The following is a 27,140-nucleotide window of genomic DNA, read 5'->3' on the forward strand; positions in this document are numbered from 1 at the left end:
TTTTAGTTCTAAATACCTAATTAGCTTTATCGGTTTCCTAAAGGCTCTTCAACATAATTTTAGACGATTTTTCCCTCCGTTTGTTCTTTACCTGCGAGATATTTTACAGCCCTTCTTGGTTAATTTATGATAATATTTCGTTTTAATTTTTACTGTCTAAATAAAGCTGTCGTAATCCATTATTTGTGATTGTATTTCTTTCGGTTTCTTCTGAATAATAAAGACGTTTGCTTTCCCCATCTCTGTTAATTTTTTGCATTTCTCGGCTCTCTTAGACTGAATTTTGATTAGATTCTTTTCATTTATGGCTTTTATGATCTAGGTGGTTTTGGGCTGACCTAGACCATAAAAGCTATAAATGAAAAGAATCTCATCAAAATTCAGCCTAAGAGAGCCGAGAAATGCAAAAAATTAACAGAGATGGGGAAAGCAAACGACTTTATTATTCAAAATTATTTTTGTTATTATTTTGCCTTTTTTTTTTTTGATGAATCACTAAATGAAGCTACAGAAAAAAAACATTTTTCGACTTTTCATTGTAATAAAAATGTCCGCGTGGACAAAAAGGGGGGGGTGGTTTGTCTACGCTTGTTCACGAGGGGGGACGGGGAGGGGGGGAGGTTTGTTCTTGAATGAAGATTTTTGTGTCCACGTGGAGTGTGGACGGTCCCTTATGGCCTAAAATGAAAAACGTGGTTGAAAGGTCAATATCTTCTACCGTTTCTGAGTAGTAAAAAAAGCAGCCCACGTAAAAAAGACCTTAGTATATTGTAGTTGAGTATAATTAAGATCGTGTTTATTTTTATAGTATTTCTTTTTTCTATTGCTAAATTTTTAGTTAGGAATGCTTAAAAGTTACATTATTTCAGTGTTTCTCAACCGGGGCTTCATGTACCTGTTTATATTCAACAAAATTATGATCAATTGTGGTGAAAGTGTATGAGATTAAACATGAACACGCCTCCAGAAATTACAGATATAGTACTTTATTTATTATTCCTATAGATTTTTATTGTCACCATCGATTAAATCGATGATTATACTATATCCATGACGGAAAGGTTTCCATCCTTATTTTTCAAATAATCTCATTTTCTTAGTTTCGTGGCGTAACGGAATGACTTTAATTCCACCATTTTAAATGTATTAAAATTTTACACGAATCATAAAATCATCATCTTTAATACCTTTTCTGCTACATAACCATTTTTTCACTATTATTCTCCTAATTACAGAGTAACACCTCTATGGTGAACATAGAAGACTTAGCTCCAAACAAGCAGTACAACATAACTGCAACGGTGCTTAGCTCGAACCATGAGTACTTCTATGTGGACAGGAAGCAGCAGTTTAAAACATTACCATTGGACTATGTTCCGGGCAAGATTTACACAGTCAATGTCGTCAGCTTCAACACCAACCGGCTAAACAGCAGACGACTGGATGCAACTGTTGCTTGGAAGCCAGCAATTGGTGAGTATCCCTGGAGAACAAAACTCTGGAGAACTCTGAACTATCGTAGTTAGGTAATACATTTTGATTCCAGATCAAACATGTCATTATGAGATCCTGTGCTACAGCAGTGTTCAACCTGACTTCCATCACAAACCAATTGACGTGCAAAAGGTATCTGAATGATTTGAGAATACTCTTCGTGTCACTATCACTTATATTACTCTTTTCGTTGTAGCCCGAAGAGCTTTATCGATATACCATACCCGCACTAGAACATAGCATGGAGTATTCGATAGCCGTTCGGGCAAAGAACACCAAAAACCCACATCGAGAAGGTGGCCTCGAATGGCACATATTCGTTACGCCCAGCTGTACCGACTGGCACAATAATAGCCGAATTTGCGGTATACATCAGTGCGTATTTCTTGAAAACTTAGCTCTAACGTTTTCGTCTTGTTTTTTTTTTTGTTTCAGCTCCAGAAGACATAAAGAACATGCGCGTGAACTCCAAGTCTATTTCTGACGACAATTACCAATTTAATATCTCGTGGGATGAACCACAAATTATGCCCGACTACTACGTTGTGAATCTGTTTGATCTTAATCCGGTCATGGATGGGGGAACGCCGAATTCCTTTTCGCAGAATGTCTCAGGTGTAAGTGCAACATTGGCTCCAGAACGATTTTTTCGAATGGATTTGTCTTAGGTTTACTGGTTCAAAGAAACTCATGTTCCCCGAACTGTCAGATTTAGCCAATCATAAAAATAACCCACGTTTTTTTTTTTCAATATGCCAAATGATACATTCCTAATTTACTAGGTCCATAACTCTGCCGACCGTGTTTGGGAAAGCAATCGTATAACAACCAATCTGAGGTGGAATTTTGTGTTTTGACAAGGCTTAAGAATTTTCAATAGTACAATAGTTCGAATGATAAAATTGCAATGTCATGCATTTGGTAGGAATCTTAGACGATTTTCTAATCGATTGCTGCAAAAACGAAGGAAACCCATCGAAAACTAACCGATTTATTAGCATTTGAAATTTTTCTCACTTTTTGAAGTAGAATACTTCTCTCAGGAAGTTCGGCTACATAGGGATGTGAAATGAAAATCTAAAACCGAAGAAAGTGAAAAATATTTCCAATTTCAAATGCTAATAAATCGATTAGTAATCGATGGATTTCCCCCGTTCTTGCAGCAATAGATTGGAAAATCTTCTAAGATTCTTCCCAAAATAAGATAATTGTAATTTTATTACTCACACTATTGTACTATTGAAAATAGTCAAGCCTTGTCAAAACGAAAAATTCGACCTCTGATTGGTCGTTATATGATTGCTTCCCAAGTACGGTCGACAGAATCATATACCTTGCAATTGGAAAGATGCTATTTGGCCTATATAAGAGCTTGTTTCAGCCGAAGCCGCTCATAATAGTTCTAGACAGCGACAACAGCAGTCGTCCTTCTTAGCAGCTGCACTAGCTCTGTGGTTGGTAAACACGTCTCAGGAGCAGCTCGGTTTTTCTCAGCGTGTGTCGCCAGACTGCCATTATTCCCCCCGTGTTGGGGCAGCATGAAGATTGCCATCAGGAAATCCAATTTTAGGAATCAATAAACAAGTCATTGAAAGTTAATAATTTTTGACAACGCAAGCAAGATTCTGTGTTGGATCCTAGCAATTTGAATTTATCGCACCCGTCTAATTTAGTGAATGTGAAATAGATTCCACAGTGCATGTTGTCTGTGTATCTTAATTCCCCCACTGTTAGAGCAGCTCAAAGGTTGTGATCAGCAACCGATTTTGAACCACAAAATGCCTTTTTCAAGGCAAATAAACAAATAATTGAAGGTTAATAATTTTCTGGCATCAACACAAGCAGACATTCTGTGCGGGATGCAATCAAATTCTGTTGTAGTTGTCTAATTCTTACTTTATTTAGTAAACCCCCCACTGTAAGGGCAGCGCAAAGGCTGCGATCAGCATAACCGACTTTGAATAACAAACTGCCCTGTTAGAACGCATTCACAAAAGCAGTTAGTTCGACTATGCAGAGCTAATATGGAGTCGATTCAATCAATCAGCATTAACAGAATTTCGTCGTCTCCCAGCTGCCAAGTTGCAACATGATGCAACACGCAACAGCGAGCAAACGAAATCGCTTGATGTTACAAACCGCAATAAGATACGGGTTAAAACCGTTGCGTGTGTGAGAGCACCATCGGTGTTTATTCGCTGGAAACAAAAATCAAATGCGAATTGTGGAATAATTCGTCTAAAGAACATTAGGAAATGGTAAAACTGAACTGAAAGGCGTGGCCTATTACGTAACACCCTTCGGCTATAAAAAAGTGTTTCTGGGAAAACTAGCTACATTCATTAGTCGGAAGGTGAGCTGGATAGACCTCCACAACGTTGACAGCAGTAGCAGCAGATATCAGCGCTCAGCAGTAACTTCTGAGCACAGCCTCTTCTCAGCAGTGCCTTCAAATTAAACAAATCACTTGCCCTGTGGTTGGTCACCACGTCTCAGGCCTCTGCCAGGCTGAACGCCAACGCGAGTGATCGGGCGAGATTTTTGCCGTACATCAGCCGGCACTTCCTCTAATGGAAAAGTTGGATCATTTTGTTCAGAAGAATATTACTGTCGGTAATATTACAGAGATGCGATTGCATTATATCCGATATGGAATTGAACAATTGTTCTTTTAAGGACAAATAAAATACTTAATTTGAAGAGTTAATAGCTTTGGGTACCAGTAGCAGTATGGTAACAGCCTCAGCGGTAGGTGCAGCCGGTACTTCCATGAGGCCGATGTTGTAAGGAAGTAAATGGAAGCGGCACGGCGAAACAGTTCGGGTGTGCTTAGACGCGCGTCATTTTTCGTTGTTGATATTCCCCACATGAAACGACGCGCTTTCGTATGATAGCGGTGGTATTAGCGGTGGATGCATTTGCCAACACTTACTCCAGTAAAGCCGTGTCTAATTTTCAATGTGAAAACACCTTTCTATTGTGTTGGCCGTGCGCATTAGGCCTCTGTCAGGCTAAACGCGAAAAGCGGCGCGAACCAATTCGCGCGGCCGTATGTTAATGTACAGCCGTAAGTAGAGCTGTACATTAACCTACGGCCGGGTGAATAGAATAGAATCTCTAACTACGATGCCGAAACCACTATTTTTCTGCTATCGGAGCATCCTTACCGGTTGAGGGTTTCGGCCTTCCTCCGGTGAAGCTCTGCCTTATTTTCGCAACACAAGCATTCTGGATTTTGGCAATCAAAACTTCTGCTGGCTGTCTGATTTTCAGTGTGAAAACAGCCTTTAACTTTGTTATCAGAGTGCCTGACTATGATTTGGTAATATTGTTTGAATTAAATGCTTACAAAATTTTACAATATTCCTCTTTCTCCCATTCAATAAAACAGGTAATACGATGCCTTCGTCATACGCAAGTTCACTATAACTCCCGCTATCGGCGTAACACAAAGATGCAATCAGCGTCATATCTGATTTTTTTTTTCAACAACAAACTGTCCTTTTTAGGTCAACCATACAAATGAATTGAAGATTTAAAATTTTCTCGTTCTGAGCTTTAACCAAAAGTTAGTTATCTTAATTTGAATTCACATGTACATATATTCTGACTGTTGAAACTTGTTGGCGCCGCAAAGAGTTTGTACTTTTCCTGTTCAGTGAGGTCGTATTTATATGTGCAAACTGAAAAAATTACTGACACGCAAGCAGCCGGGTAAACTCTCTTGTAAAAGTATTCTACTTTAACCTTGCGATCGTGGCTTTGCACACAACCTTCCTGTGATTTTTTAGTTTTAGATTTTCATTTCACATCCTTATGTAGCCGAACTTCCTGAGAGAAGTATTCTACTTCAAAATTAAATCTTCATCAATTCATTTGTTGTCCTTATAAGGACAATTGTTCAATTTATCATAGAATGTAGTGTTCATCTTACATCTCTGTGTCACCTTGACAGTGAGGACTAAGGGGCACGGTCAACACAATAAGAAAGGTGTTTTCACATTGAAAATTAGACACGGCTTTACTGGAGGAAGTGTTGACAAATGCATCTACCGCTAATACCGCCGCTATCATACGAAAGCGCGTCGTTTCATGTGGGGAATATCAACAACGAAAAATGACGCGCGTCTAAGCATAACCCGAACTGTTTCGCCGTGCTGCTTCCATTTACTTCCACATCGGTCTCAGGGAAGTACCGGCTGCATCTACCGCTGAGGCTGTCACTATACTGCTATTGGTACCAAAAGCTATTGAGCAAGATCGCGCCAAATGACCTATGGTCAAATATCGACCATTTTTGATTTGAATCAAACTTTGCACACGTATTTGGCTTAGCAAACTGAGCATTTTTCACAGATGGAGAGATTTTTACACCCATGAGTTACATTCTAAAAGGGCGTATGCCTTTTGGCATAGGTTTTATTCGAAGCATTGTAGCCCAGAAACCGTTGGTTGTATAGAAAAACTGTCTGAGAATGAGTTGTAGGGAATTGAAAATGCACCATAAAGAAAATATACACTGTACAAAAAATTTTTTTTTGACAAAAAAATATTAAAAATAAACATTAAATTTCAATTTAAAAAAAAGAGTTGAATTTTTTCTTTATTTTTTTTTTAAGAAACTTGACGTTAAAACGCAACTTTTAAAAAAAAAGTCCAGGTCCATCCATCCAGTCCAGTCCAAATGAAAAATAATTCTTTTATGGTAGATTATTTTTTTTTTTAAATTCTCATTTAAATATTTTTCAAAATATTTGTATTCTGATGATTTTAAAAGATGCAGAGAGTCATTTTGAATCAAACAGCTCTTGGTAGTACACATTCTAAAGGCATCGGTTTTCGAGTTATTTTTAATTTAAGCTCGAAAAATTATAATTATTTAGGAAAATACACGTTTTTCTTCATTTGTCCATGGTTCTCCAGCAAAAACCATACATTCATTGGAATGCTTGATCAAAAATATACAATTCATTCTTTGACAACAAAACGATTGGGCGAACGGTTCTCAAGAAAAGAGTTAAATGTTCTAAGTGATATAAATATATATAAGAATCAAATAATTATTTTCGAGTTTTATTATCTTAGGAACATATTTTTTTATGACATAGATCCGTGTAGAACATATTGTCGCAGTTGATGTTTCGATATTTATTGGAAAAATTTTTGGGGATCTGTTGCACGCGTAAATGATCCGGGATTCCACGAATTTCTTCTATCATGGATGTGTCGAAAAACACAATAGAATCCGAAGTATTTGATAAGTTGACACGATTTGGAATATTCGAAGAAGGGTTAATATTTTGGGACATGTGATTGAAATACAATGTCATAAAACGGGTTTGAGAATTAAGCTCGATTAACCTTTCAAAATTTTCAATCACAGGACGGTTCAAGACCTTACATTTGGTAAGAATACGAGAAGACAGGCTCCAGAAGCGGTTTTTGAATGGTAGTACTCCAGCTCAGACCTCCAAACTCATCGTATGGGTCGACTGCATGCAACCCAAGGCGATACGCAAACAACGATATTGTATTCGCTCCAGTTTGATCAAATGTGTGTTTGCTGCGGAGCGGAAGCAGGAACACCCGTACTCAATGACAGACAATATCGTTGTTTGGTAAAGCCTTATAAGGTCTCCTGGGTGGGCTCCCCACCATTGTCCGGTTATTGTACGAAGAAAATTCACTCTTTGTTGAAATTTTTTCATCAGATACCTCACGTGACAACTCCAGGTGCCTTTAGAGTCGAACCAGATACCAAGATATTTGTGTACCAAAACCTGAGGAATCGTTTTACCCATTAATTGTGTTTGAAGCTGAGCAGGTTCATGCTTCCTAGAAAAAACTACTATCTCAGTCTTCTCCGGAGAGAATTCGATACCTAGCTGTAAAGCCCAAGCAGACAAATTGTCCAAGGTATCTTGCAATGGTCCTTGCAAATCGGCTTTGGCTCCTGTAACAGAGATTACACTGTGGTCTGCAAGTTGTCTTATCGTGCATGAATTTGCCAGACATTCGTCGATGTCATTTACATAAAAGTTGTAAAGAAGGGGGCTTAAACATGAGCCCTGAGAAGACCCATGTAGCTAATGCTAAAAGTTGCCAAATCGCCGTGCGTAAAATGCATGTGCTTTTCGGACCCAATGGTCTAAACGACGGAGTATCATTTTTTCCATCAATTTCCGGATACAGGATAGCATTGAAATCGGCCTATAAGAGTTGTGATCAGAAGCTGGTTTCCCTGGGTTTTGGATGGCGATCACCTTCACTTGCCTCCAATCCTGCGGTACAATGTTTTGCTCCAGGAACTTATTGAACAAGTTCAACAAGCGCCTCTTGGCATTGTCGGGTAGATTCTTCAACAAGTTGAATTTGATTCTATCTAACCCAGGCGCGTTATTGGTGCAGGACAGGAGGGCAACTGAAAATTCTGCCATCGTAAAAGGTGATTCTATCGCATCGTGGCCCGGAATCGCATCGCGAACAATGCAAGTTATCGCAAATGTTATAGATTAAAGAGGAGCGGTTATCATTGTAGGGGGAACCCTAAGCCACACCATGAGAGTTGAAGTCTCCCAAAATCAAACGTGGCGAGGGAAGAAGTTCTATTAAATCAAAGAGAAACCGTTGCCCAACCTGTGCTCTGGGAGGAATATATATTGAGGCAATACAAAGCTCTTTACCTTGTACTGTCATTTGACATGCGACAACTTCGATGCCTGGAATCGAGGGGAGGTTAATAAGATAGAAAGAATAGCACTTTTTAATCCCTAAAAGTACTCCTCCATATGGGGTGTCTCGATCAAGGCGAATAATATTAAAATCATGGAAGTTGAGATCAATAATTGAAGTAAGCCAAGTTTCACAGCGGGAAAATGCATCGCATTTGTTTTTATTTATTAAAACTTTAAATAAATCAATTTTTGGTAAAATACTTCTTCAATTCCACTGTAAAACAGAGATAGAATCCTTCATATACGCAGATGAATTAGGCATCGAAGGATACAATCGCTGCAAGGAGGGCCATTGGGCAGTCAACTGCTTCAAAAATGATCTAACTGTTGGGAGGAATGCTGTAAGAAAAACTTTAATTGGATCCAGAGCTTGTTTCATTAACTGGGTGTGCAAAAGGAACAACTGGGGTTTTAGATGTTCCTGGCAGTGCTGGAAACTCCTTCTGGGACTTTAAATTTGCAAGCCCAGGAGGAGTTTGCTTCGGTTTTTCCGCAGCACTGTTTGTTTTGTTTGTAACTTTCATTTGTTATGGATGTTATGGTAGAAGTGGTCACGGTCTTCTTCAGCATCTCAGCGTAAGATCGCTTTGAACGCTCCTTAAGTGACCGCTTGATTTTATCTCTGCGCTGCATGTACACCGGGCATGTGGAGAGCTCATGCTGATTTTCCCCGCAGTGAATACATTTTTCAGCATTTACACTGCAAGAATCGTCCGCATGAGTTTCTCCACACTTGCTACATCGTGCCTTATTGCAGCAGTAGGCGGCTGTGTGGCCTAACTGCTTGCAATTGGTGCAATTCATAACACGGAATACATACAATCGCACAGGCAGACGAACCCGATCGATCGAGACGTGGCTAGGGAGAGCAGATCCGGCAAACGTAACACGAAACGAGTCTGACGGAGTGTACACTTTTGTGCCGTTGACAAGAGACACAGACCGCAATTGCTTGCAATCTATGATCTTTTTGAAGCAGCCAAAAGCATTTTTGAAGCAGCCAAAACCGCTTGCCAAAATACACTCGACCGACAGACTCGAATCGGTTATGACACCGTCGATCTCCACGTCTCGTGCGGGTATATAAACGCGATACTCGCGTGTGAAAAGCTCGGAGCGAGCAATAACGTTGGCCTGTTCCAGGTCGCTGACCACGACACGGAGCTTGTTGGGTCTGACCTTGGAGATTTCGGTCACGGCCTTGGACCCCTTCGTCAGGTCTTTCGAAAACTGCAGGATGTTTAACGGTTTCGATTTCGGTCCTGCTTTTGGCCGAAAGAAAACAGTAAAGCTGCCCTGAGATCCGTCCGGGTAAAGCCTGGAGCGAGGGGGGAATTAACAGAGGAAGGGTTGGCAGGAGGGACAGGGTCGAAGGGGTTCGGGGATGGTGGCGCGGGAGGCGAGGGATCTACATCCATCGCGCTAAGTCTAGCGCACTAGCGCCGACAGAACACGTACCTCTTTACTCCTTCCTTTCAGCAGGGTTGGTTGTCCGATCGGTCGAAGCTGCAGCCGTTACAGCCAGCAGCACCAATACAGCAGCACCAATACAGCAGCTCCAAACAGCCACCAGCAGCGAGCCGGGTGTGAGATCACTCTGCACAGCGACACAACTCACTGTCAACTGTTGGCTTCTTCTTTTTCCTCTTTTGTGTTGAAATTCTCGTCCACTGCTATAGCACAAATCAGTTAGCAGTCAAATCGGCTTACGCACCAGCAAACAGCCACGATGCGAAATAGTTGCACAAAGGCGGGCGACCTTGAACGCGAATTTATTTCACTCGACCAGGCAAACAATGCCAACACTCGCTCACGCGTCTTTTGTTTTATATTCTATCGAGGCGATCACCAAACACGTCCGATACTGATGCGTGTTCGGCACAGAATGTACAATAATGTTTATGTTTGATCGTTTTTAGCCTTTACTCAAACTGGAAGTTCAAGTTCATATCAGGCTTCAACATGGCTTTAAGGGCGACATGTCGTCAACAACCCACTGCTAAATCCAGAATACGTTTCCAAACCACTCGATCTTCCAAACCACTCGCCCTAAACACCCGCCGATCGGACGCCCTCATCCACACCACACATCCAACGAGTACGGGGTCTACTACGAAGTCGCCGACTTCTGTTCTGCCAGGTATTAAAAGCAGGTTCCTACGCTCGAAGATTTCAAGTGTTCGCCAATCCTTCATCGACCAACTCCCCATACAGCCATAGAGTTGATATTCTTGTTTATTATATACACTACCCGTCATAAGTTTGAAATCGCTTTACTGAGTATTGCAACACCCAGTTTGAATATTGCAACACCTCCCGAAAAGTTTAGCATCACCTGGAATAGGCAAACATAGCGTGTTTTTGACAACCTTGAAAGTTGCGGTTTTCAGCAAACTTGTTCAGAATGTCAAAGCCTACTTTATAGTAGACAATTAAGTGTGAAGTTTTACCGCTATATGGCGCTAGTGGGCACATAATGTGTCGTATTTTGAACTTAACTAATCTCACGATTCCGACTTGCTAGAAAGTTGCGGTGTTCAGCAAACTTGTTCAGGAGGCTAAAGGCTTCTACATGGTAGACAATTAAATACTGAATTACCCCGCTATGCGACGCTAGGGTGCATGCAGTTTTTCATATTTATACTTCAACTTATCGCGTGATTATTACTACCCACAAAGTTGCGATCTTCGGCTTGTGCCACCAGCTCTGGTCAAGCATGTCGAAATGCAGTATGCAGTATGTCGTGTATACATTTCGGGTGTCTGCTCGTTGGATGGGGCTTACACGCGCCTTCTTGAACGCACCATGTACTGAAGTCACAACCATTCGGCTTGCCGAATGGCCGACGGCGTTGCGTATTCGGTCTTCAGCTTGCAGCGGAAAGTAATACGAAATGCCCTCTGTGGTGTTCAAATCCCTTAACATCGGATCAGAGACATGTCTACTGCAAATGTTTGCAGCCGAGATAATCAATTTAGTCGCGATATCGTCAATTTTACCCATTGTGAAACAGGTTGTGAATGTTGGTGATCAAACTGTCAACATACCAACACAGTCGCATGCTACATGTTGTAACCTCCTCAAATGAAGGCACTTCTATGTAATAAGCATACACTACCTTACGTATTGTGTGAAGGGATCAATCTGTCAACATTCAAATTGGTTTCACTTCGTCATGTGTAAACAATCAGTGCTTTATGTAATTGCGTAAATAAAAAGTGTTACTATCTTGCAATATTCAGGCAACTAACTAAACGGAGTTTAAGATAGAGTAATCTGAAAACACTAAAAGCTTTATGCACACTAGCAGCATATTGAAAAAAAATCCAGACTAAACTGTTAGCCAACCAGAAACTCTTGATCTTTTGAGTAACTTTGCTTAAAATCGCAACTCTCTAAATGATGGGGTTATTGAGCTAAACTGAATTCGAAACGCTTAAAACTACATGCACACTAGCGCTGCGTTGCGGCTGAATTTCGCACTATACTTACCGCCAATTACAAGCCCTTGACCTCCTGAGTAACTTTGCTGAAAATCGCAACTCTCTAAATGGCGGGATTATTGAGTTAAATAACGTTCAAAACACTCGAAACTACATGCACACTAGCGCGGCGTTGCGGTTGAATTTCGCACTGTCTGCCAATTACAAGCCCTCGACCTCTTAAGGAACTTTGCTGAAGACCACAACTCTCTAGGTTTCCAGAATCAAAAAATAGATTTACAGGAATCTGCCCATTTTAAGTGATGCTTAACTTTTCGGGGTGTTGCAATATTCAAACTGTATGTTGCAATACTCAGTAACGCGATTCCAAACTTATGACGGGTAGTGTATACATATTTCGCAGCTAACTCTCTGCTGTACAGGGCTATTGAGAAATTAGCGCTACGATCCAACTGGCATTAACAGACGCTTCCGAGCCGGGACTCGAACCTACGACACGACTGGCTTGTTAAACCAGCATCGTACTTCGAGACCAACTGGAGGGTACGACTCAGCATCCTGTAGAGCGCAAATTCCGAGCGGACATGTCATGCCTGATTGCGGCTACTATCCGTCTTTTTACTTCGCGGCCAACATAGTTGTCACGCGTCACAAGAGTACCTTACTTACTCTACTTTGTAGGCCGACGGACCCTTTACCTGTCTAAAGTTTCACGAATTAGAGGTGTCCGGCTTATTCTGTCTTGAACAGCCGTTCTCCAGTCAACTCGTACACCAGCATCTTCTTCCACCGCGCACCACCAACGAGTGCGAGACATACAACGGAGCCGACGGCCTTTTCCAGGTTCTCTGCAGAAGATAGTTATGATGGCTCTCTCGTCAGGCATTCTGGCTACATGTCCAGCCCACTGAAACCTGCCACGCTGTATCCTTCACTATATCAGCATGTTTGTATATCTGGTACAATTCGTGATTCATGCGACTGCGCCACACTCCATATTTTAATTTACCGCCAAGTATGGATCGCAGAACTTTACGCTCAAAAACTCCGAGCACTCGTCGAGCGTCCACGCCTCATTTCCGTAAAAGGCCACCGGGAGGATCAGTGTTCTATACAGCGCTACTTCCGTGCACTGGTATCGTTGTCACATGTCACAAGCGTAACAAGATAAACGAATTTATCAACCACTTTAATTCGTTTCCCATCAATCTTCACTTCAACACCAACACCACCGGAACTCCCACGCTCCCTACCAGCTACCATGTACTTTGATTTGGTAGAGCTGAAGGTCTCTTTCAATGTCGTCCGCCAAACCAAGGAGCATGTAAGATTTCGTGATGATCGTACCGCTTCTTTGCCTTCTTTACTCTCCGTACTGCACCTTCAAGGGCGATGTTGAACAGAGTTGGAGAGCGCATCCTCCTGCTTCAGTCCATCTAGCGATACGAACGCGACTGATTTCTCGTTAGCTATCTGCACGCATGATTTCGCTGCTAGTTTCTTTTCACTGAGTCGCATGCCGCCTTAAAATCTACAAACAGATGGTGAGTCTGCAAGTCTACTCTCGGAACTTCTCGAGGATTTGTTACAGGGTGAACATTTGATCCGTCGTTAAACGACCCTGTTGAAAAATAGCCTGGCATTCGCCGACGAAGGATTCCGTTGACGGTCTCAATCTAAAGAACAGAATACGGAAGAACACTTTGTATGCGGAATTGAGCAACGTAATGCCTCGAGAGCTGCAACAATCCAGTCGATGGCCCTTCTTGTAGATTGGGCATATGAGGCTTTCCAACCAATCATTCGGCATTTGTTCATCCACTCAGATCCTCAGTATGATCTCGCATCTCGCATAGTAGAGCCGCTCGCTTACCGCTTTTAGAAGTTCGGCCGGGATAGTGCAACCGTGCAACCGTCGGTTTGTCCTTGAGCAGGTTGCTGTCCTTGTCATTACACATCACCGGCACAAAGAAATTGTTACTGACTCTTTCGACTGTTCTATAGAAGCCCCATGCGTCGTTACTAGCAAAGTTGTCCTCTGCGCTGGTGAGCACGTGTTCTTCGTGCTGACGCTTTATCCGACGGTGGATTCTATTTTCGGCAGCTCTCGCCTCCCTATACTCTATCATGATTCGTAACCGTAGTGAGTATGCGGCTCCTGGCACAGTTCTTCTCGTCCATCACTTTTAGGCACTCAGCATCAAACCGGTTGTTGTGCTATCTTCCACGCATCGTACTTACTACCTCTCTCGCAGTCGTTTCATGGGCACCGTGAGAACGAGCCAGCGCTTCATAACTTCCGATGAAGGCCGATGATCCTATGGTGAAAATTGACCCGGATCATCCTGTCCTGGGCGTGACTGAAGTAGTGCCTATTGCACTTGAATTCAGAGGCGACGCGTGACCAAGTGGGCTACCTGTTCAGTCAGCAACAGTATCGTGATAACAGTTTCGAAAACTTTTATCTTTCTACATTTATCTATTTGGCAAAGAAATTCTACGGTCTATTATGACCGCGAGTTTTCAGATAATTTTCTCGTAGAATAATGATATCTGCATCATTTCATAGAGGAAATCTTTATCCACATTTATCACATCATGATTCTCAATGATCGGTTTCAGTCGTAAATAACTCTTGATCCGTCGAAGAACTAGAAAAGTTCACTCGACGGATGGCGTTGTGATATGCAATGTCAGTATCATTCAGGTTTTGTCTAACGATAATTAAAATTATGTTTATGATCTTTTTGCCTCTAAACTTTTCGCATGAGTAAAAAACCTATCTTTGTTTATCAAATCTTAGTTCAATGCTGAAGCGTTTCCTTTGACGATGTTAAAATTTTAAACTAAAAAGAAAGCAGCGCGTAAGAAGACAAACGTATACTATGCGAGGTTCAAGTTTTAGAATGAACAAAATGGGTGTAGAGGTTTGAATGAAACTATACATCGACGGAAGAATTCCACCACATTGACAGAAATAATGAATGAATTTGCTCGTTTTCATTTGCACTACGAAAGCTCTGAAGCCGCGAACTCTCGCGGCCACGTGGTCTGTCTCAAATTTCAATGACGTCGAGAATAGAAACAGAAAGGCATAACGAAACAGATTACCAGACACTAAAGAGAGGTGGTGTGTAATGAATGTTTTCTCTCGCGGACATCGGTTTTGTTTAGCAGAAAGTTTGAACCAAAAATGTCATTTTTACGCGAGGCGTCGCATTAGTAGTGGTGAGTATAAATGACTGCGTCTACCCTGCCGCACTTGAAGGTGCAGAGAAGTATTGAACGACGGTTAGTTCAGGTGAAAGGTCTGAACAAACGGTAGGGGAACTGTGGGTAAAATGGACAGGGGTTCTAAAATGGACACCCATTTAAATCTCGACTATTACGTTGAAAAATAGCACAAACTTTTTTGGCATCTTATCTTAGAGGCACTAGAAGTTTTTTGAGACAAAGTATGCGACATGATACAGTCAAACAGTCAAAATAATAAACAAACACAAAAAACACGTGTACATTCGTGGTGTTATTTTTGGCCTACAAAAAATAAGGTTTGTTCTAGTGTAAAACAGTATTTTATAACGATTTTTCTGCAAATATCTATACTCAGACTACTAACCAACAGAAATCATCAAAGGTCAGTAATTGTTTAAATGATTTTTTCGATATATTTAGGTATTTTCAATAATATGTATGTGCGGGTAAAATGGACAGCCCATGGTGATGGGGAAAAATGTGTTAATTTCCATTGAAAAATCTAGATGCTTCGTGTTTATATCGGAAAAACGCAAAGGTAAACTCGGACCGATGAACAGATGACTGCGGCTAATCGTACCGTTGAATGCGGAATGTCCGTAAAAAAAACTTCCGCCATTTCTCAGTTTCTTGCGGATATGGTCATATATTGTTATTAATTCTACGACAAACGATGAAAATTGAACTGTTGGTGAATGCATAAGTGTATCAAGTGCTATGGAACAACATTTTACTATCTGTGAAGGGATAATTATTGTTCACGCCCAAGGTGTTCATATTACCACCTCCATATGTTCATTTTACCAACACGTGTCCATTTTACCCCCAAAAAACTGCTTTCGAAAATGCTCATGAAAACTACGAAAAATACTATATTTGAGTACTTCTTCTTATTTTTTGTATTAACCATTAGTGGCTCAGTTAATGTGCGCTATCCACTCATAGTTGTAGTGTTAAACTGTGGAGGAAATTGGAAAATGGCTTAGGGTGTCCATTTTATCACCCCTTCCCTTAGTCATTATTGCGTTTGGGTTACGTTGCGTGTGAGTTGTATGGCGTAGTCTGAAGTGTAGCTCATCAGGTTACATTCTTCATGGTGCATAAATTTCCACTATGTAGAAAATAAAATAAGGATGTTCGGGATAACATTAAAATTACAAATAAATTACCTTCGATGATTTTTCATCCACTCTACAAATGTGAAAAAATCACTTTTTTTCTGAGATTGTCTACCTGTCCTATGAACAGGTTGAACAGGTGGACGAGACGCCTCTGCTTAAATTAGCTTCACAACATCGTGGATGCGATTTTAAGCAGGTTGATTACGATGTGCTGAACATAACGCTATTATCAGCAATTGACTGGCGGTTCATTTATTCGCAACGGAATTTGACAGACATTGTCGACATGTTTACCACAGAGATTCGAACAGTAACTGGAACTCATGTTCCACTGCAACGATCGCCGATAAAACCTGCTTGGGCTAACCGACATCTTTGTGAGCATAAACGTCGTAGACGAGGTGCTCAACGAAACTATAAAACAAATCGCACGTTTCTGGCAATGCACTGTTTAAACTCACAAGCAACACATGTGAATTTTACAACCAATTCCTGTACTCGTTACATTGAACAAACCCAACGAAGTTTACGTCGACATCCAAACAAGTTCTGGCCTTTTGTTCGTTCTAAACGAAAGAAAAATGGATTACCAGCTTCCATGTCCCACGGTGATTTGTCTGCTAACACAGCTTCTTCTAAATGCGAATTGCTTGCTGAACATTTTAAAGCCGCTTTTGCGTCTTTAGATGTTATGCCACATCAGATTGACGCTGCACTACGTGATATTCCGCAGGACAGTTTCGATTGTGGAGTATTACAAATGACAGACACACTTCACACTTGTCCAGGACCAGACGGGATCCCGCTATTTATGTTCAAGCCTCTTGTGTAGCTGTTCAATCTTTCTCTGCAACAAGGATTGTTTCCTGCTAGTTGGAAACATTCATTGCTCACATGGATACACAAAAAGGAGACAAGTGCAACATTGCTGATTATCGAGGAATTACAAAATTATGCGTTTGTTCCAAAGTTTTCGAAAGATTCATCTGAACATTGCTGTTTGAATCGTGCAAAAACTACATTTTAGTGACCAACACGATTTTTATCTTTAGAGATCCTTCAGAACTAATCTGTCGAAGTTTTGACGTTGACTAACGTCTATATCGAAGTTAGGCCCCTGAATTTGAAAATCTAGTAATTCAACCAGGGAAAACCAGAGAAAAGTGGTCCGGTTTTGAGCGCTTATTTTGCAGTCATCTTTAATCAGGTTTTCGAGGTTTTGGCATCAATCGATCAGAAATTCTTTTACGGTTGAATTTATGTAACAAAAACAAACTATTGTTTGAGATACACTATTGAAAAATTGGTAATTAATATCGATTGTCTAAATCATACCGCGCAGCCAATCACTACCTCTCTTCCCAAGCACAGTCGACACTAACGGATACAATCGATCTGACTTTGTTGTTATTGTTGTTGTCACTTTCTGTTTCCGATGTTTATGCTGCTGCTAGCGGAAAAAACCTTGCAAATATGCATCTTTTTGTTGGTGTTAATTTTACGACAGCGGCCGGCGCCCCATCATTCTGATTCCAAAACCGCACCAGTGACATGCGGACGCTAGGTGATAGCAGCTGAAAGGAGGAAATACAAAATAGTACCGGTCATCTCGTGCCGGTTTCACCCGTAATGCTGGTGGCTTTAGTAGTAAATGGCTACTGCAAAACACTTAAATGGCTGGAATTCTGGACGGACTAACCAGGAAACTATAATCGGCAACTGGCACCTTTTGGTGCCTCGAAATTTTGGCACAGAAGCGGCTAATTGAATTTTCTGTTTTACCAAATGCTGCTGCTAGCGGAAAAAACCTTGCAAGAATGCATGTTTGTGTTGGTGTTAATATTACGACAGCGGCCGGCGCAGCTTTCAAGAAACATTTGTCTCTACCATTCCATCATCTATGTAGCCCCTCCCTTTTTCTAATTATCTGACGAAGCCTTGGTATAAAACGTATCGTTTGAACATTTCACCCCATCAGTTTCATTATTAAACCGTACCGGGTACATACGGACGCTCGGTGTTAGCAGCTAAAAGGAGGAAAAACAAAATAGTACCGGTCATCTCGTGCCGGTTTCACCCGTGATGCTGGTGGCTACTGCAAAATACTAAAATGGCTGGAATTCTGGACGGAAACCAGTAAACAAGAAATCGGCAACTGGCACCTTTTGGTGCCTAGCAGTTTTATAATAGAAGCGGTTAGTTGAATTTTATGTTTTACAATTGCTGTTGCTAGCGGAAAAAACCTTGCAAAAATGCATGTTTATGTTGATGTTAATTTCACGACAGCGCTAGGTGTTAGCAGCTGAAAGGAGGAAAGACAAAATAGTACCGGTCATCTCGTGCCGGTTTCACCCGTTATGCTGGTGGCTTTTAGTAGATTAACCAGAAAACAACAATGTAATCGGCAACTGGCACCTTTTGGTGCCTCGAAATTTTGTTACAGAAGCGGCAAATTGAATTTTCTGTTTTACCAAATGCTGCTGCTAGCGGAAAAAACCTTGCAAAAATGCATGTTTGTGTTGGTGTTAATATTATGACAGCGGCCGGCGCAGCTTTCAAGAAACATTTGTCTCTACCATTCCATCATCTATGTAGCCCCTCCCTCTTTCTAATTATCTGACGAAGCCTTGGTATAAAACGTATCGTTCGAACATTTCACCCCATCAGTTTCATTATTAAACCGTACCGGATACATACGGACGCTCGGTGTTAGCAGCTAGAAGGAGGAAAAACAAAATAGTACCGGTCATCTCGTGCCGGTTTGACCCGTGATGCTGGTGGCTACTGCAAAATACTAAAATGGCTGGAATTCTGGACGGAAACCAGTAAACAAGAAATCGGCAACTGGCACCTTTTGGTGCCTCGCAGTTTTATAATAGAAGCGGTTAGTTGAATTTTATGTTTTACAATTGCTGTTGCTAGCGGAAAAAACCTTGCAAAAATGCATGTTTATGTTGATGTTAATTTCACGACAGCGCTAGGTGTTAGCAGCTGAAAGGAGGAAAGACAAAATAGTACCGGTCATCTCGTGCCGGTTTCACCCGTTATGCTGGTGGCTGTTAGTAATAAATGGCTACTGCAAAATACTAAAATGGCTGGAATTCTGGACGAGAATAATCGGAAACTGGTACCTTTTGGAGCCTCGAAATTTTGTTACAGAAGTTTTGTAAAAGAAGCGTTGCAATTCCCTCTACTATTTGCTTCAATGGAATATTTTTTTGTTAAGAATACGGTAGTCAACGTCATGCGGTCGTGTCTTGAATACAACCCTCCTACTTTTTTTGTAGTGTCCTCGCTCAATTGATGCGAGATTGCAAGTGTATGCTGTGTACACGGACTTGGGCTACGTTCGATCGTGTAAATCATGACATCCTTATATTTAAGCTGGATAAACTAGGGCTCTCTGCCGTGCTCGTGAGATGGTTTCGTTCGTACCTGCCCGGCAGAATTACACACAGTTACAACTCCTTCTAGAGTGCCGCAAGGAAGTATCACACATAGATTTTATTGCCAAGAATTCAACAGCTGATAAATTCAGCGAAATGTTCTACAAGTTTTCGGCAGAATTTTCAAGAATTTCGGCAAACAAAATGTCAATACATGCTGGTTTACGGTAGATCGATATATCTGCTGAATGTTCGTCGAAATATATTGCTTACATTCGTTAAAAATTTTGCAGAGCTCAATCAGCTGTTGGGAAGTTTGCCGAGATAAAATAAGTGTGTGGTCTGGGCCCACTTTTGATCTTACTTTTTATCAACGACGTTGCTTCAGTTTTACCGTGAGGTACACGGCTCCTTTTCGCAGATGAAATAAAAAGCGCTTATTTTTGTGTTATCAAATAATAGGATGACAAACATTTTTGAAGAGATAAAAAATAACTTTCTTGCTTTCGAAGGTTGAGAGTAACAGTGTCCTTCAAAGTTGTAGTTCTACTAATTTGAAACAATTTTGTAAAATAACAAATATAGCATAAAAATGAAGCACATGTGCATCGCTTTATGTGAGTTCTCGTGTATCGAAAGTTGGCGCGAACTATTCAATAGGATTTCTGCAAAAACTGAACATGTTACAAACACTCTGAGTTCATATTCAGAATCAGCGACCCCAAATTTAAAACGTGTTTTAAGTAACTTAAGACTTTTTTCCAACTTTTGTATGGAGTTACATCACTGTGCGACGATCACAACTCCTACAGAGAACTTGAGTTGGAGACTGTCTGAAACTACAAAAGTTGCTAGATGCTTTCAGTGATTGGAGCAACCGCAATCTTTGTGCCCTGTGTGTAAAAAATGCAATGTAATTACGTTCAGCAGAAAGCTTCAATTAAATTACGTTCAGCAGAAAGCTTCAATTATTTGGCTTTCCATACAGTTTGTCCGGACAAGCTCTCCAGCCCGTAAACCAAGTTGAAAATCTTGGCGTAATTTTGAAAAACCAGCTTACATTCCAGGCACATTACGAAGATGTCATTTCAAGAGCCAACACGCAGCTGGGATTCATTTTCAGAATCGCCGCTGGACTCCGCGATCCACTGTGCATGAAAGCTTCGTACTAGTGCTGGGACTTTTAACCGGATATATTCGTGATCCGGTTATCCGAAGCTCGGATCACGGATGTGTAAACGTATACTATTCGCATGTCCGGATATCCGGATACGGATGATCGAATAGTCGGATATCCGGATATACTATCCGGATATCCAGATTTTTTTTTCTGTCTTCTAGACCCGTTCGAATGAAATGTAATGCGAAAAATGGCTTATTACACAATCCCCCATCCCCCCGTAAGTAATTATTTACATAATTCTCATTAAACTATGTTCGGATACAATATCCGGATATCCGACTATCCAAAAATCCGGATATCCTGTCGGATAATATCCGAATATCCGGTTTGATCCGGATTTTGGATATTTGTCGGATATCCGAGGTCGGATATCCGGATATTTTAATCCGGATAGTCCCAGCACTACTTCGTACAGTACCCTGGTACGTTCGAGCCTCGCATCAGCGGATGTAGCTTGGTGTCCGTTCAACAAAGTCTAGATCAATCGCATGCAAGCTCTCCGTGCGTATGGCACTGAGGCATCTTCTGCGGCATGATGCTACGAGACGATGGAGAGAAAGAGATCTAACGCACAAATCATCTTCGTTGCGAAGGTTCTGAATAATAAAATTGATTTGTCTGCTATTCTCGCGGAATTGAATCTCTATTCTCCGGAAAGGAATCTGCGGAGATGTCAACTTCTGAACTTAGAGGCAAGGTATAGTCGGTACGGTAAGTATGATACGATTAGGTTTTTATCAACGAAGTTCAACGAGGTTGCATTACTATTCAACTTCAACGAACCCATCAACACTTGTTTGCGTCGCGTTTCCGTTTTCTGTTTCTATGTTCGTAGCCTAGGTCTTTGCCGATTGTTCTGTTCTGTATTTTTTAATCTCGTTGTTCGTGGTTAGGAGAAGTTTCGGTATGATACCTTGCCAAGGTTGCGATACCTACATCCTGCTGATGGGGCTGCCATGCGAATACAGCATTGCATAAATGCTCGCTTCGAGTTATACGCTGTTGTACGCTGCACCTAACACGGGGATACAGGTGCGTACGACCCCTCTTTCCAGTCAGCATACGACCAAAGCTTCCACAGAGTGTTGGTTACCCGGTTTTCGCTAAGGTTACTCGTATCCCGGTCTGCACCTCGTGGAGGTTTGGATAGCATATACAGATATACAGTTCGGAACTGATCCATATAAATATACAAAAAATCATATGAAAATGATCTGAATCGACTTGTGTGTTTTTTTTTTCAAAGCATGCTCAACATTGGTATACCTACTTGTTCTTTATCGAAAAACTTTATACCCGTATGTTTTTGTTTGGTCCTTAGGGTGATCTTTTTTGAATTAGAGTTGCCAAAAATCGACGATAATTTTTCAAAAATTTGTAGCTTTTGAGCCGTTTGACCGATTAAAAGATTGAACGGAAAATTGAAGGTATTTCCCAACAAACAATTTTGTTGGATAATGGTTTGTTAAGCTTTAGTTCAGTTGAAATCCACTGAATAATAGTTTATTAAGCTGTAAATCAACAAAATTGTTTGTTGGGTTGATAGGCCTTTCAATGAAAAATTTTCATGAAATTTTGGGAAAAAAAATATATCACATACATTGCCACACACACTGACTCACACATACACACACGCACACACACACACACACTCACACTGACACACACATACACACTGACACACACACACTAACACACACACACACACACACACACACACACACACACACACACACACACACACACACACACACTGACACACACACACTGACACACACGCACTGACACACACACTCGCACACACGCACGCACACACACGCACACTCACTCACACACACACGCACACACACATGCGCGCGCGATGCACGAACGCATACTCAGTTTCTAGTTTGAATAATTGGAAAAGGGTAATTTTTTTTGGCCTATGGTGGAATCACCGTGCAATGCATAAGAATTGCAATTATCATTCCGTAATCCTAATGCCACCTTCTACTGTGTAGTAAGCAACCAGTGATACTACAAAACTCACATTTTTTTACCCTTTCCACATTACCCCAAACACTGTCCATATTACCCCAACAGCTGGTTAATTTCACCCCAAACGATTTTCTTATGTCCGAAAATCATTATTTTAATTTTCGTTATTTTGAAGTAGAATACTTCTCTCAGGAAGTTCGGCTACATAGGGATGTGAAATGAAAATCTAAAACCGAAAAGAGTGGAAAATATGTCCAATTTCAAATGCTAATAAATCAGTTAGTATTCGATGGATTTCTTTCGTTCATGCAGCAATAGATTAGAAAATCTTCTAAGATTCTTCCCAAAATAAGATAATTGTAATTCTATTATTCACACTATTGTACTATTGAAAATAGTCAAGCCTTGTCAAAACGAAAAATTCGACCTCTGATTGGTCGTTATATGCTTGCTTCTCAAGCACGGTCGACAGGATCATATACCTTGCAATTGAAAACATGCTACTTGGCCTATATAAGAGCCTGTTTCAGCCGGAGCCGCTCATAACAGTTATATACAGCGACAACAGCAGTCCTCTCTTAGTAGCAGCAGTAGCAGTGCAGTGGATATCAGCGATAGCGGATAGCGGCCACAACTGTGGCATGACTACGGATAGCGTAGCAGTTCCAGCGGGTATCAGCATCGATAGCAGCTGATGCAGTGAGGCACTTTGGTGAAATGCAGTCTTTGTGCAATTGCCAGCACTAGTATGCATTCCATGAAAAGTTGACTCATTTTGACACTACATGAGCCATCTAGTTTTGATAAATGACTGACACGCAAGCAGCCGGGTTATCTTCCTTGTAAAAGTATTCTACTTTAACCTTGCGGTCGTGGCTTTGCATACAACCCTCCTGTGATTTTTTTGTTCTTTTGACCTCAATATCATGATTTTTTCGTGTAAAAACATAGAAAACAGATCAATATTACTCTAATACATTACGTTTATGGTATAGAAAACACAGGCTATGAAATAACAGAAGTTTTCCTTAGGGGGTCCAAATTACCCCAAACTACCCTAATCCAACATTTTCGGGCAACTTTGTTTCGGCAATCAAATGTACTTGAGAAAAAAAAACGCATTCGATAAAATATTTTTTGCATGAAATTTTATTTTGAACGTTGGTTTTTTAAAGCTAGGATTAATAATAATGTATTTTTTTTTTCAGAACGCAACAAACTTGATCATCGAAAGCTTCCCCATGCGTGGACCGCAGTACGAGGTTCTGCTAACCGCCCATGCCAACAATCGGACTTCGATGGAACAAATTTTAAAACCTTTACACGTTAGTCGTATTGCCGGTGAGAAAAGAATTAGAATAGAACACACAAGCTTAGAAATTTGTTTTTGTGCATTGAAAGTTTTGAGAGTCTATTTCAGATCACTGGCATGGAGGACAGCTGGCTGTAATTATTCTGACGCCCATCTTGACGGTTGGATTGATAAAGATTTTCGTGTCGCTTATATGTCGGCGCAGGGCAAAAATGAAACGCTACGAACAGCGTTGTGAATATTTTAAGGTAAGTTCACGATTCTTGTTTTTTGTGCTTACTAAAAATGTATCTTTGCCTCTGCATTAGGAACTGGAACAGAAGGCTCCGGTGGATCCAACCACTGAGTTCGACATCAAAGTTAAGAACAACCAGGAGATTATCCAACCGGTTGGCTTCCCGGACGATTTGATCGCTCCAATCAATGATGAAATGGAAATTAATCTGGATCAAATTAAGTTACACGACATATTGGGTGAGGGGGCATTCGGACTAGTCAAGAAAGGTATCCTCATCCAGCCCCTAGGTACATATATCCCAGTTGCCGTCAAAATGTTGAAAGGTAAACGGACGTTTCGAGCACTCAGAATTGGTAAAATTGATATTCCATTTACCTATTTCTAGAATGTCCAAGCTTGGAGGATATCAAAGAGTTTCGCCGGGAAATAGAAGTTATGAAATCGGTTGGAACTCACCCGAACGTGGTCTGTATCGTAGGACACTACACCCAGAATATCAACCAGATGATGCTGCTGACGGAGTATTGCAGCGAGGGTAATCTGTTAAACTATCTTAGGTGATGGCTGTTGAATGAGTATAAATCATCTTTTTAACTGCGTCTAATTATAGAAACGAATGGCACAAAGTGTTGCGCAAAAGGAACCGCGTCCGCCGTCAGCAGAAGCAGGATTTGGCCTCGAAACCACTCGCGATGCTAAGCGCGGAAGACTCGATTCCAGGTCGAGGAGATTGTCTTACCTCAAGTTTACAAAGCAATAAAAAACCAGAAAACGCTTTCAATCTGGATACCGCCATGGTTAATGATAAAAAAGCTCTAACGTACAAGGAAATCCCCGAGCATAACAACTCGCAGAATACTTTAATCGAAAATCGACTGTACCATCTGATCGACTGCGACAAATACGGTAGCCCGGGCCTTTGCACGAACGCTTGTAAATGTCGGGTGGAAATTCTTGACTTACAAGACGGCATATGCCAAAATGCAAAGCATTGCAATATCAAAATCGAGGGATGTGAATGTAACTTAGATAAACAGGCGATCAAGAACTTTAAACTGTCTAATTTAGTAGTGAATCAGTGCTACTATGACACAAACTGTGACGATAGGGATGCGGACAGTAGTTTTACGAGTACTCAGTTGATTGAATTCGCTCGGCAGATCGCAGTTGGAATGGTACGCACGAATAACACTCCAACAAAGATTCCTCATTTTAACTTTTTTGCAGGAATTTCTGGCACGTAACAAAGTGGTTCACCGTGATTTGGCAGCTCGAAATGTGCTTGTCTGTGAGAATAAAACCGTAAAAATTTCAGATTTTGGGTAAACGATCCAGAAAAGTATCTAATTAAACTCCTTGCTCAATTTGTTTTTTACTTTCATATTTAGTCTAAGCAGAGATGTTTATCAAGACAATTTGTACCGTAAAACTGGCAGTGGAAAACTTCCTATCAAGTGGCTCGCGTTGGAATCCCTAACCCATCAAGTATACACATCACAAAGTGACGTGTGGGCGTTCGGTATTCTACTCTACGAAATTTGCACTCTCGGTGGGAATCCGTACCCTCTGCTGTCGACGAACGATTTAATAATCGAACTCAAGCGAGGCTACCGTATGGAAATTCCCTCCGGTTGCAGCAGGGAACTGTATGTTATATTTGAAAAAAAAAAAAGATGTATTGACTCATACGTAATTTTAGATACGACATAATGTTGTCCTGCTGGAATGCATTACCAATTGATCGGCCCACTTTCCCCGCTATCCAGATACGATTAGAGGAAATAATAAGACAGAGTAAGGAGAGCAACACACCTGTGATTAATCTGCATACTATTATTGATTCCCAGAAGTAAGCATAAGAATATTTTCAACTAGAACGCATTTTATTATTGGTTCTTTCTTTTTTGTAGTGTTCAGCAAACTTCGAGTGAACATTCCTACTTAAAACCTGTAGAGTATTAGGAGGACCTTTCGTGGTACGAGGCAGTTTTTTGTGGCCGAAAAACGGATTCCTATTTTATCTCAATAATGTGACAGCATGGACGAAACATTGCATGCGTGTTGAAAATTGTATATTACAATAATTTTAATATAACACTCTATTTTAAATAACTTGTTTCACCTGAAATACATTAACGAAAAATTTTGTGTGGATCATTTTGTTTTTATTCATTTTTCTCCGTAAAGCATCAGTATTTGCTTAATATAGAAAATGCATGCTGCTTAAAATTTATATTTCGCAGTTTTATTTCTACTGACCGATTAATAGAACCCTTCCGACCTTCATTTATGTTTCGACGTGCCCACAGATCTAAAAAATTCAAAAACGTTCAAATAATTGTACCCTCATAAGCCCTAATACGCGCTTACCTGCATATGTTTGCGTTGATGTAGTGGAATCCAACCACTAGTAGAAACAGGAAAACGCCCAAAACGTTACAGAACACGGCCAGCTGAACATCGGAAATCATTTTCAGCTGAAAAAATCAAAGTATCTAATAACTAATTCATATTATCAATTTATGTGAGACAATTTTCAGATGTTTATTTTTGTGGCATTGATACCGGAAAACTACACGTCACCGGTACTCCACGAAAGGATAACAGTGCATTCGATCAAACATTTATATTCAAACGATCTGTTTAAACAATGATTACTCACTTTTGAAAGTTATGCGAAGTTTGGAACTACAGAATTATGCAGGAAACTGAATAATAATCAGTGCTGATCGTACGTATCGGCAAACTGAGCTCTGACAACAGTTTAAAAAACATGGAAACATCACCACATAATCATCAATTTTGTAGTCAGCCGTGTGTACACTAAAAATAATGATGCACGCTTATTTCTTATTACGCATTCGCTAAGAAATTGTATCACATACACACATCAATATATCTCAGCAAGAACGAGGTGCAGGCACCATTTAAACGCGGAGCAGGGATGCCAGGTCTTTCTTCCAAATGTCTTCACGTCCCAATAAAAAATGTCTTCA

The 27,140-nt window shown here is 40.7% G+C and overlaps 1 protein-coding gene across 2 annotated transcripts in view; it reads left to right on the plus strand.

The window, feature by feature from the left end:
* The window catches only part of LOC129721444 (tyrosine-protein kinase receptor torso-like), a 91,803-nt gene extending 65,495 nt beyond the window's left edge, over positions 1 to 26,308 (plus strand). For both annotated transcript variants that reach the window (XM_055673997.1, XM_055673998.1), the window contains 13 exons: positions 1,236 to 1,473; positions 1,547 to 1,626; positions 1,691 to 1,859; positions 1,930 to 2,111; positions 23,803 to 23,935; positions 24,015 to 24,154; positions 24,215 to 24,467; positions 24,530 to 24,701; positions 24,755 to 25,319; positions 25,372 to 25,466; positions 25,533 to 25,790; positions 25,844 to 25,993; positions 26,055 to 26,308. In XM_055673997.1, the coding sequence (XP_055529972.1) occupies positions 1,236 to 1,473; positions 1,547 to 1,626; positions 1,691 to 1,859; positions 1,930 to 2,111; positions 23,803 to 23,935; positions 24,015 to 24,154; positions 24,215 to 24,467; positions 24,530 to 24,701; positions 24,755 to 25,319; positions 25,372 to 25,466; positions 25,533 to 25,790; positions 25,844 to 25,993; positions 26,055 to 26,106 (2,487 nt within the window). In that variant the 3' untranslated portion in view covers positions 26,107 to 26,308. The remainder of the gene's footprint in view (positions 1 to 1,235; positions 1,474 to 1,546; positions 1,627 to 1,690; positions 1,860 to 1,929; positions 2,112 to 23,802; positions 23,936 to 24,014; positions 24,155 to 24,214; positions 24,468 to 24,529; positions 24,702 to 24,754; positions 25,320 to 25,371; positions 25,467 to 25,532; positions 25,791 to 25,843; positions 25,994 to 26,054) is intronic.
* The last annotated feature ends 832 nt before the right edge of the window (positions 26,309 to 27,140 follow it).

Source organism: Wyeomyia smithii, chromosome 2, assembly GCF_029784165.1.
Source record: "Wyeomyia smithii strain HCP4-BCI-WySm-NY-G18 chromosome 2, ASM2978416v1, whole genome shotgun sequence".
Taxonomy (NCBI): Eukaryota; Metazoa; Arthropoda; class Insecta; order Diptera; family Culicidae; genus Wyeomyia; species Wyeomyia smithii.